The sequence below is a fragment of the Esox lucius genome, chromosome 15, assembly GCF_011004845.1.
Source record: "Esox lucius isolate fEsoLuc1 chromosome 15, fEsoLuc1.pri, whole genome shotgun sequence".
NCBI lineage: Eukaryota > Metazoa > Chordata > Actinopteri > Esociformes > Esocidae > Esox > Esox lucius.
The window spans coordinates 31,978,873-31,991,086 of record NC_047583.1 but is presented as its reverse complement, the minus strand read 5'-3'; the positions used below and the strand labels follow the sequence as shown (position 1 = coordinate 31,991,086).

The following is a 12,214-nucleotide window of genomic DNA, read 5'->3' as shown; positions in this document are numbered from 1 at the left end:
AAATTCAGGCTGGATAGCTATTCCTCTTTTAAATTTTCCCTTACCCATAAGACATCACTTACGATCACAATAAAACGAGATGTAATTATGATTGACAAGACTCAAATATAATTTTAAATAATTTTTAAATAAGCCACCGTGACTTAACAACATTCAAATACCAGGAGCAACGTTTTTGGGCTTTCGAAAACAGCATATGAAACCATATGTATGACACATTACATAATACAAATGCGTGCATACATTGTCGTATCGGTCACTACAGATTAAATTAAAACCACTACCCAGATATCAAAAATGCCAAGCGCCACCAACTGAACCACACAAGACCACATCCATTCAGCCGTACCCTCTCAAAATTAATCTTGTATGAGTTCAGCAATCTAGTCGTCCATCTTCAAATACCCACATTTAAAGCAACCGATGACTTCAACCCATCCATTCCTGCTTCCCGCCCTCCCGTCCGCCACATTGTCTCGCCCTTCTCACCGTGTCTGTTTCTTGGGACCCCCCTCTCCTCCTCCTCCTCCCCCCGCGCCTCCCAGTGAGGCCTCTTTGCTCTTTTCTCCTTTCGGCTGCTTCTTCCCTCCACCTCCTCCACCACCCTGTTTCTCAGACTTGTTCTCTCGGTCCTTGCGGTTCTTGTCCTCGCCTCCCGAGGCTCCGGTGGCTGCCAGAGGTTTGTAATCCTGTCCAGTGAGGGCCTTGTACTGGGTCTTCAGGGCCAGCAGGTGGTTTACAGCACTGTCTACTTGGTCCTGGTTAGGATGGAGAGGATTTGATATTAGCCGGATTTTGTCTGCTGATGATTACGGCCATCGCTAAGTAACAATATTAAGACTTTATATGTTTTCTCCCCCAATATTTGCAAACAAGGCAATTACAAGTAGCTACAGTTTCTAATGTTAACTAACAAAAAATTGGTGGTGCCAACGCCGGTATAAAATTTTACCTTCGGAGCCTTCTCAGATTTCAGTTTCCTTACAAGTTCGCCCTGCTGAGACACCTGGGAGAAAAGTGCCTGAGGGGAAGAGCCAGACTGGGGCTGGACGGCAGGGGTAGCCAGGACAGGGGAAGCCTGGACAGCAGCCGGGGTCATGCCTGGTTTGTAGTCCTGGCCAGTTGCCTGCTTGTATTCGGCTTTGAGTGACAGCAACTGCTTGACAGCAGCATCCACCTGGTCCTGAGAGAGAAGGACAAAAGACAAGGGTTTGTCAATTTCTCAACAGAAAAAAAATTAACTAAAGCTGACATAACATTTTGTTTTCGAGCAGTCATATCTAGTCAATATTTTATCCAACTTGTACGTAACAAATGTTTGTTAATCACTTGTTGCTGCTGGTCTCACCTTGGGGGCTTTCTCTGTCTTTAATTTCCTCACCAGGTCGCCCTGCTCAGTCACGTGATCGTAGAGTCCAGAGACAGGAGTGGCTGTGGGGGGTGGGGTGCTCTGGACTGGGGGCGGGGCTGCGGCGGGGGCCTGGGAAACGCCTGGTTTATAATCCTGACCTGTGGCCTGTTTGTACTCTGCCTTCAGGGCTAAGAGCTGCTTCACGGCAGCGTCAACATGGTCCTTGGGGTAGAGTTGGAGCAAGAGTTGGTTAGACTGGAGAAAACTGATGGATGAAGTATGGGCGCCATTTATAGAATCACAAACTGTTGGATCAAAGACAGACAATACATCACAATGCACTTTACAAAGACCTGTTATTGCCATGTCCAGAAAATGTGTCTTGGATTTCATCAAACAATGTAACAAACATTTCCAAGAAATGGAATAAAGGATCCAGCTGTAGTAATTACTGTTTAATAATTAATATCTGCATACACTGCAGTAGGAATAATAATGAAAAAGTGCCTACTCAAACTGTGAAGTGGTTTCAGATGTCTATGGCTAACATGAACCAATTTTCTAAATTATCATTAATTCATATGGTAAACTTACTAGGTTATGACATTATTAAAAGCTTACTGTAGACAAATGTCTACATCCAGAGAAAAAACTGATAAGTTATTTACTCATCTGTAAAAGTAACTATGAAATGTTGAAAGGAAATATTAAGTGCAGGTGCACATAAGAGCTGGGTAATAGGCTCAAATAAATAATTGAGTCTTTATAAAATACCTCAAATTGAGTGCCTGACACTCAAAATGTATACATCGTTACAAAGCTCTTAGTTACCTTTGGCGCCTTCTCAGATTTCAGCTTCCTAACAGTTTCTCCCTGTTCAGTTACACGTTCGTATAGGCTTGAGGAAGACGGTGAGGCACATGGGGCAGTCTTGGCTGGGGCAGGAGAGGTCATCCCTGGTTTGTACTCCTGGCCGGTGATCTGTTTGAATTCAGCTTTATAAGCCAGAAGCTGTTTGACGGCAGCATCAACCTGGTCCTAAAAAGAAAGAGAGAAAGTTGTTTTCTATGTTATCAATCCTTTAAACACTGTATACACATGGGTGTAAAATCTCCTGACCAAAAAATCTCCTTGGAAGGAAATAACCTTTCAGAGCCCAGCTCTTCTCAAAAATGCAGTAAAACACTGATATTACAGGCAATAGTTTACCATAGCAATTTTATTTGAAATTCTGTACTACAAATGGTAGAAGAATATCAATTCAAGTGCATTTCGTGTGGGGTTTTTGTGTCTCAAAAAAAGTAGACAACCGATTAAACAAACCTTTGGCGCTTTCTCTGATTTCAACTGCCTCACAAGCTCCCCCTGCTGGGCGACGCGAGCAAAGGGGCAGGAGGCAATGTCAGAAGACGACGCAGGAAATGAGGCCTTCTGAGGGGTGGAGCTGGTGGGTGGGGCCATGCCTGGTTTGTAGTCCTGGCTTGTCAGCTGTTTGAACTGGGCCTTGAGTGAGAGCAGCTCCTTTACTGCTTGGTCCACCTCCTCCTTGGGGGCCTTCGCAGCTTTCAGATCACGCACCTTCTCGCCTTGAGCCATGATGCCGGAGAAAATGGCACTGGCGTCGCTAGCAGCAACAGGGGGAAGGGTGGTAGGGGTGGGTGCTGTGGGGGCATTGCTCTTGGTTGACGAGGTATGCTAAAAGAAGAAAAATCATTAGGAATGCCTAATAGGGGCAATGGGTAACATTTCTAATAATTGATATAAAGACAGGAGTACCTAAATATGTGAAAGTCTCTAGCTAGAATGATTCAAGAGTCACTGTAAATGAGTTAATGTTATGCTAAGGTATGCAACTTAGTAGATAGAGAGGATCTCCCGGTCCAGTGTCGGTTGACCGTTAAAAAAAAAAAAAACTACAACTTTAGATTGCACAAAATATTCTGAAACAGCCATTCCACTATTAAAGCAGATATAATATGGATATTTTCTGATACTACTATGCAAAGGTTTCAATATATTGACCCCTTAGGCCTTACTGTGGCGGTAGGAACGGCCTTGCTCTTATCCTTGGAGCCAGCGGTGGGCATTTCCTTGGTGTGTCCGTCAGGGATGTACAGCAGCACACAGGGACTCTCTTTACAGCTGTGGGGACTGTGGGGACAATGCCAGGGTTACATTACTCCTACAGACACCCTGGGGTGACGTAGTTCATATTACAAGGGGCATTGTGAGAAAACAGAATGTAGCAATTCAAACAGCCATAGCTTCCAAAATGTTATTTGAAATAAAGCTTTACCTTCTCTAATGCCGCATTTCCACTGGTGCTTTACCCCGGTACTAGGCCTACACCGGTGATTTGTGCTAATGTTGGCTCTAGACTTTTCCACTCCTGTTTCCACTATACATTTGGTATCAGGGAGGGGTTCAGGTGGGGAGGGAGGCATGGGCGAGGCTAGCCCCTTTTTAGGGGTGCTTCAGCACCCCTAAAAAGGAGCTCAGCACCCCTAAAACTTGGAATAAGAAATGTTGTTATTCTAACATTTTTATTCGTCTTTGACAAGGTTAAATAATGTCCAAAACATACTCCGTAGTTTGTGGTTTAAAATGTATGTGTTAAGGATGAAAATGAAAACATCCCCGCTTAGCAAATGGTGTCATCCTCTTCTCTTCCTCTATTTCTCCTCTGTACCTGCACCGCTCAGCACGACTGTCATCCAGCGCGAAACACGCAGAGTGAGAACCCGTTATGTAGTGTTGTGAATCAACTAAGTTGCTCCAAAGCTGTGTCTCACACTTCTTTCCTTTTACCTAGAGTTGTTTCCGATTCCGAATCCATATCGGTGAGTACTGGAGTCAGTATCCTGAATCACAGTACACCTATAATAAGTGTTTATTTTCGGACTATTTTAGTCCAGCGGGTCGCCGCCGCTGTGGAGTAGCACAGGACCTGGGTGACTCGTCCATAGTCATAAACGGAGAGAAGTAGCGCCAGTTCTTCCGCAAGACGCATGCAGTTCTGTTTATTAACTGCTAGAGCGTAAAACAAAAACAGCGGCACGACAAATAAACTGTGTACCTGTGTAGCGCGTACATGTGTCTCTGTTGTTAAAGTTTATCGTTAATTTGATACTCATTTTAACAATCGGGAGTCATGTAAACATGACATCACGTGTGTCTTTTCTAGTCAGTCGCCATGGAAACATGAAGCCCTGGCGTTTGGACCAGAGTGAAAACAAACATATCACTGTATACCACCAGTATGTGTGAAAACACTCACTGTGGCTTTTAAAATGAATTGTTATTCATTCCTAGATATATATCTGTTATTTTTCAGTTGTAGCTGACTATCAAACTAGACAATAAAAGAAAGTTTAATGTTTTTCTTTTGCTGTATTTATTCATTCCTCACAAACAGAGGATTTAACCTGAACCAGGCTTAACTCCTGAATTTCTAGCATTACTCTCTCTCTCTCTGTGTGTGTGTGTGCGTGGCCTGCCAGTGAGCAATGGACATACGACAGTTCTTTAAAAGAAAAAAGAAAGATTCTGGTGACAGACTAGGGACAGTCCATAATGACCTCTGTCTTGATTTTTGTTTTTTTTGTTCTTCTGAAAAGTGTTAAGCTAAAGTAACAGATAATGCAAACCACCTATCTGTTGTATCAAATTACTTATCTAGGCAATGGTCCCCTGCTTTTTTATTTATTTCAAACCCACAATGGAGAATACAGCTTCTCTTGTGAAAGGAATTTGTGATTTCTAAGCCCAATAATAATAATAATAAATAAAGACATTTAAAATGACACTCCACTATGTGCCTTTTGATCATATCCTTAGAATCTGTAAATGGTCTCCATAACATTTTTGTGACATGACAAACTGACCTCAACTCTCCTGCTTACAATATATTTGTGTATGATTGTTAGTGCCAAGGGAAAGAGGTAGATGTAGAAGGAGAAAGGGAGAGCATGCAGGAAGAACCAGGGGAGGAAACAACAACAATAAATTGACATATAGAGAATAATGGCAAGCAAAACAGTAACTACTCATACTCCTATACTAACTTACTGGCATTAAGTAGCCTATATTATGTTGACTTTTTGTAACATTATTTTACACCACATTTTTTCATAATAAAGGAGGAGGAAAACAACAGGGAGAGTCCATAAGGGATGAGAGGGAATTGACAAGTGAAAAAATGAAGAGACAAAGGGAGTGCAACATAGAGACCACCAAGCCAAAGCAGCAGAGACAGAAGAGAGCTGTTCAGATTTAGGGGATAAGGACACTGGTCCTAAACAGTTAAAGCGGTCTCAATACCCTCATACACCGTTTGGCACACAAAAGAGCCTTTCAAGAACAGTGGTTCAAAAGTTTCAGATGGGTGGAATACACAGCTAGACAAAATGCTGCTTTCCTTATAGGGTATTTGGGAAAAATGTCAAAGGATGCACTTGTCAATGATGGAGTTAATAACTGGCAAAAGGCACTTAGCAAGTTTCAAAATCATGAAACAACACAGTCACATAAGGACAGTGTGGTTTGTTGGAACAGCTACAAAGCAAGCCTGTCAAAAGGGAATGTTGTAGAGCAGATAGAGGCAGCAAGTACCACTGAAATTAGTGAAAGAAGGCAGTACCTAGAGCGTATTATGGCAGTAACCCGCTTCTTGGGGAAGCAAGGCATAGCATTCAGAGGTCATGATGAAACAGATGAGTCACAACAAAGGCAATTTCCTAGAGTGCATGTCACTTTTGACCAAATTTGCAGAGATACACAGCTCCTTCTGATAGCCAAAATGAGATGATAGAGTGCTGTTCACAAGAACTAACAGAAAATATCATCAGTGAGATAAAGGGAGAAAATATGTATGCCATTATGGCTGAAACTCTGAAGCGCAAGAGTGAGGCTGGTACAGTTCAGGACTAGCAGTGTAAAAACTCCTAGATTCGGAAATGTTCCCTTCACTGAAAGCTGTTATGCAGGTTGCCTTGACAATACCAGTTAGCAGCTGTACATGTGAGTGGTCTTTTAGTGCCTTGCGTCGGCTCCATACATGGCTCAGGAGGACCACAGGCCAAAGCAGACTCCAGCACCTAGCTGTGATGTCTATTGAGAAGGAGTTGCTTGAAAAAATTTAACACCAAAGGGTCATTGACAGGTTTGCTACCCTCAAAGCACGGCGACATAGATGAACTCTCCCAAAGTAGAGCCCAATGGGGATTCAGGGAAAGTACTTCAAAGATTTCCCTCTCTTTATTTTTTTTTACTTTCTAAGTATTTTCAAGACCTCTGTAAATAATCTGGATATTTTGGACTTTTAGGTTATACCTTTTTTTATTATTTTTTTATTTTTTGCTCTTGATGTGAAGCTTGTTTTATTATTATTTATAGATGACTTATATTGGTTTATGAAAGTTCAGATAGGCGTGCAACCAGATGTTAGAGATGGCCATTTCTAAATAATTTACAGAAGATGAATTACATTTTGTTGTCCAATTACCTGTTACTTTGTTCAATGACAATAAAGTTGAATCTAATCTAACCAATCTGATGACTGTTGATACAAAAGGAGGCAGTTGGAGTTAACGGTCAGGAAAACCGGCTGAGTGAAGAAGGTTTTGTGTTTGTTACAGGGGGCTGTCTGTGTGAACTCTCACAATTAAGCTGGTGCTCTGAAAAGGTCTCAAAAAAAAAGAAAAAGAAAAATCTGGATTTTGGAGTTAGTTGAACCAATGTTAAAATGATAGTTATTTTTCAATAGACATATTTTCTGTTATAGTGCGAAAAGAGGGTGGGTGGTGGCAGTGGGGCTCAGCACCCCTAAAGCTCTGACCCTAGAATCGCCCCTGGAGGGAGGAGTAAACTATCAACGCAATTTGGTTTTGTGGTTACAATTTTTTTTTTATTAATACAGCGTTTGTTCTTGAGTAATAAATCAAATTTCTTCCTCTAACTCCCGCTATCGGCTCTTTCCCCACCTACACTTGTGAAACTGAAACTTTAAGCCAATGTATTCATTATTTAGTTTCATAAGTATTTTATCAAATCTATCTAACCTTTAATAGAAGGATTTGGGAGAATTTTGAGGTAATTGTGTGTTGTTATAGGTTCTACAGGCTACGTTTCGGTCTCAGCGCTCTGTTCTTCTTTTGAGTCAATGGCATTGTACCAACTGCGGTTGTCCCAACTCTTCCGTTCAGATTCTTTGCTTCCCTGTACTGTTGCTTTATTTTCTTTGTTTTATCAGGGAGCTGTTTGTTAGATCGGATTAAAACCATTACGAAAAGCCTAAAGCAAACAATACACATCGCTATTCGAATAACACGACATGCGTGTTTTCACAGCACGTAGCACATCAACCCGCAAACCCTGCCCTAAGTCCTAAATTCCGGGGCTTGCCACCAAATGAGAGCCGGGCTACTCGGCCATGGCCTAGTGGTTGACTGGCGCTGGCCCGTGTCAGTGGAAACAGAAACATTTCTGGACTTTAGGGTAAAACCCCAGTGTTTGGCACCAGTGGAAACGAGGCACGAATGTATCTACTTCCAGACCCTCACCTCCAAAAGAAAAAACATTTGAAACCCCATAAAGCTCCTAAAGAGGAGACCAGACCAACCTGATTGGCTCGTAGGGTTGGTCACAGATATAGAAGCCCCGCCTCTGCAGCTGGATGATGTCCCCCTTCTTCAGCTCCTTCAGACACGGGTCTCCCAGCATTTTTTCCTCCAGCTATGAGGACACAAGGATGGGAAAGAAGGATGTGAGGAGAGGACAGAATGACAAGCAATATGAAGTGGCATTGTTCATAATGGTAAATGATAGCCGCTCTACTCAGAATATGCTGCTTGTGAATTCTGTTGATCTAGCGGTCTCCAGGGCGCATGCACTGAAGCAAAATAGTTTTGAATCCGGCCCACAGCTCTTCTAACAAAATCAATACATTACCCCACTTTCTGGTGCATTAAAGCATTTAACTTAAATTTAAAGAACATCTTGAAAGTGTTTTTTTTTATGTTTTATAAAAAAGGCCCTGGATTTAATCCAAAACCAGGTTACTGATAAGCTTTTACAGGCACTTTCAACAGAACCGACAACTGCATTTACTGTGAATGTTCATCTCTGAACATTGCTGTTACAACCAGCAACGCCCATAACCGGTTTTGGACATTAGACTAATTATATATGCTTGTGTGCTTTCAGTATAATCTTCTAACAACCACATATTTTGTTCGGGATCCTCACCCCCCCAACACATACCTATCCATCAAGCACCAGCACGCACAACCTCCACATAGCCCCGCCCACCTTGCTCTGTTTGTTGATGTATTCCTTGAAGTCGTCATCCTTGCCCATGACAGGCTTGGTGATGAGGTGCTGGTAGTTCACGCAGACGGTGGGCAGCAGGGGGGCGCAGGCTGTCTCGGCCAGCCACGTGATCTTGGTTGTCTTCTTGTAGTCCTTGTTTTCCAGGTTCAGTTTGCCCTCCAGGGAGGTGATCTTACCGTTGGCCTCTCTGGACCACAAGACAAGAGAGACAGAGAGAACATAAGACTTCAAGAGTTGAGAGATTTTTTTGGAACATGATTTGATAATTTCTTATGAAGATAAAAATGTAATAGATGATTGTATCTCCTAGGCATCTTAAGTCCTGAACTGCACTGCAATCCTCCAAAATTAATTAAAAATAAAACATTTTATTTTCCCCTAACCTAGTGACAATAATGCATTTGAATGTATATAACATGTTCACTATTGAATAAAAACCAAATATTTAGATTTGTTTTTGGTGAAATCGACTTATTGTACGTAGCACAAATGCATCCTCAGCATCCATGGAAAGGTAGCTCAGGCCCATGAACTACTGGTTGACTGTGGCAGCCATTTTGGCCAGTGCAGTACATTGTAGAAGTAGCACAGAAGTTGACAAGGCTGCCGCTTCCTAAAGACCCCAGAATAGAGGTCTATGGTCATAATAGATTTTTTTTTTTTTACATTTCTACCCGACAGTGCAAGCTATTGTCCTCCAATTAACATCTCGCAAAACTATTCTGCTTCTTATCACACTGCTTGCTCAACCTGTAGGTTTTGCCTAGTGCATGTGCTGGAGAAAAACATTTCCCATCCAACAACCACTGATGAGCATGCAGTCGCCTAACCTACAACAAGATGTTGTAAGACCCTAACAACAAATGTACATTAAAGTAATTATGATTGACTTGTAAGATTGTAAAAAACATTACCTATGTAATTTAATTTGTCATTACATTACATAGGTCATTACATTACTTTAGAATTACTGCATTTATGTCCAGATGAATGTTTTAACAGAATGCTTATATTATCATTAGTTTGATCAGGAAAATTGGAGGGTGATATTCTGTGAGTGTATTTTCCTGAGCTGTTTTCCCTGTAATGACAGAATAGTCTGCAACTCTGCTAATGTTCCAACAAAGACATTTAATAAGATAAAACGCAGAGATTGACAATGTTTGAATCCCAAACGGATGTGCAAGTTACCGCGTTTCTATGTCAATGTTGTCCCTGGCCTGATATACTCTGTTGCTTTAGGGGGATAAGGTGCTACAGCCAAGAAGGGATCAGGAGAATGTAACCATCATACTTAACTGAGGGGGTGTCACTGTGTGAGGGAGGAAGAAAGCGGAACATCTATACATATGTTGTATACCATGGGAACTGGAACTATTAGCTATCACAGAGAAAATATAGGAAATGTCCACCCTAAGTTTTGTCACTTTCATATAATCATATGTTGGTTGTTTGTCATAACATATTGATATTTTTCATTGGACTGCATGGTTCCAAATAGCTGAATCTGGTGTTGGGCCACATGGGCAAGACAGCTTTATGTGGAGTGGGTGAACACTAACCTAGGCAAGCCGCTCTCGGTTACCCAGAAATGACTAAACTTGTATTCCTACTTACTTGTGTATCTTGGTGATGATTATGTTGCCCCAGTTAATGAAGGTGACCATCTCTCCCTCAGTGAAGGTCTCTGCGTCTGCCCCCTCCACCAGCACCCTGGGTCCATACCACACCTCCTTCATCCCCACCTCTGAGTTCTGGGTGGGCAGACAACACGTTTAGCTGATCACAACTAAGAATTGTCAGAGTTATACACAGGTCATGCTTTGGCAGCAGAAAACCAAATAAAGAGTGCTACACTTTTAGTTAGGGTGGGCCAGAAAAGACAACCGTAATCTCTGCATACTGCACTTCGTTAAAGAAAAGCATGACGTTTCAGAAGCAGGAAAGCATAATTTATAATTAAGTTACCTTGGGGTGTTTGACAGCCTCCTTCATCTCTTCTAGTGCATCTGGAATGATGACTGGGACAGAGTAGGATGCTGACAAGGCAGTATATCTTGGGGCCACAGGGTCGATAACCTACAGAAATGGAGAAAATTTCATTATTGCAATGGTATTCTGGTTAGAGACGGAAATACTCATTCGATATCTGGACTAAGGACAGTTCTGCCTGAACATTTTAAAACTATTTTAGTTTAAATATCGATGTTTTACCCAGCTGAGCAAAGCATAGACACACTTGGCTAGCTAAATTCTACATGCGCTCTAAAAATAAAAAGGTCTTTTAGATTATCTTAAGGGGTTTCTTCATTTTGAAATTATGAGGGAACTTCAACTAGTTCAAGGTAAACTTTTAAAAGTTTTAACATGGTTCCTCAAAGTTCCTCCAGCGTTCCTTTAAGAACAGTTGAAGTGTTTACCCTCCAAAGACTACTACAAAGTTTGCAAATCTGGAACTATTCTGGAAAACCACACAATTAAACCCATTGCTGAAAATCTGTCACATCAAATCCTTTTATCTGGTTGGATGAGAAGGAAGAAGCTGTTTTAGACTAAATCTCAAACTGCGAGGCACTAAGACAAAGCGGCTGTTCTCTCAGAATAACTTCCCCACAGATGGTGGCAGTGGCATCATGATATGAGAATACTTTTTATAGACACGGACTAAGAAACTCAGACTTCAAGCTTCCAGCATTGTATTGATGACAAGACTGACACCAATGCAAGACAGACTTTTCTATTTAGAGCAGTACACAAATGGCCAACCAAGAAAACGTGTTCGTAGCTGTTTCCACATGGATCCAGCCAGAGGGTACAAGGTATCAGGAAAACAGCTTCCACTTTGGAAATGGAATTAAGTTAACCACTGCTCCTATGGAAAAGGTCCTGACCTGGTCAACCATTAAGCCAGAAGATGGTACGGCATTAAATTCGTATACGTTGTTTTAAGAAGATGCACTAACACAATGCCGAATATTAAACAAACCTGGATCAGACTGGCAGAAACCTTGGACTGGGTCGGAGGTTAGCTTTTCAACAATGCTCCTAAACACAGCCAAGGCTACATAAGTGTGTTACAAACAAGAAGGTGAGTGTCCTAGAGTGGCACAGTCAAAGCCCAGAGCTTAACAGAGTTGAGATCTGTTGCAAAGTTAGACAGGCACTATTAGTTAACACCTAACTTTGCAGAGATATTTTAAGGAAAGGCAAATACGTAGATGCAGCTGGCAGAGACTTACCTAAAAGACAGCTGCAACTACAACAAAGTGATTTTAACACAAATTGACTACAACCAACTTCTCTCTAATTACCAAGTTCTCACATTAAAACATCGCACAGGTGCAGTGGAGGAGATGTTGAACAAAATCCCAATTTAATGCATTTTCATTCCAGATTGTACAAACCAAATGTAAAGTAGTCCTAAGGGATGCACAGCGCCGGAAAAAAACGTAAAAAATTAAGAGACCACTGCACCTTTTTCTTTCCTTTCCAGAAAAGTTGAAAAGCAAAGTTTTGAGTGAGGAACAAAAGCGT

The 12,214-nt window shown here is 41.7% G+C and overlaps 1 protein-coding gene and 1 non-coding gene across 3 annotated transcripts in view; both read right to left on the bottom strand.

The window, feature by feature from the left end:
- eprs1 (glutamyl-prolyl-tRNA synthetase 1) overlaps positions 1-12,214 on the bottom strand; it is a 42,395-nt gene that overhangs the window by 9,179 nt on the left and 21,002 nt on the right. For both annotated transcript variants that reach the window (XM_010905078.5, XM_010905080.5), the window contains 10 exons: positions 10,649-10,759; positions 10,298-10,434; positions 8,660-8,867; positions 7,971-8,083; positions 3,388-3,502; positions 2,675-3,046; positions 2,183-2,389; positions 1,349-1,573; positions 953-1,183; positions 490-758 (listed from right to left, as the gene is read on the bottom strand). In XM_010905078.5, coding sequence (XP_010903380.3) covers positions 490-758; positions 953-1,183; positions 1,349-1,573; positions 2,183-2,389; positions 2,675-3,046; positions 3,388-3,502; positions 7,971-8,083; positions 8,660-8,867; positions 10,298-10,434; positions 10,649-10,759 — 1,988 coding nt within the window. The remainder of the gene's footprint in view (positions 1-489; positions 759-952; positions 1,184-1,348; positions 1,574-2,182; positions 2,390-2,674; positions 3,047-3,387; positions 3,503-7,970; positions 8,084-8,659; positions 8,868-10,297; positions 10,435-10,648; positions 10,760-12,214) is intronic.
- On the bottom strand, positions 9,153-9,288 carry LOC114840997. The gene has a single exon (XR_003782986.1). It is a non-coding gene; the product is annotated as a small nucleolar RNA SNORA5 (small nucleolar RNA).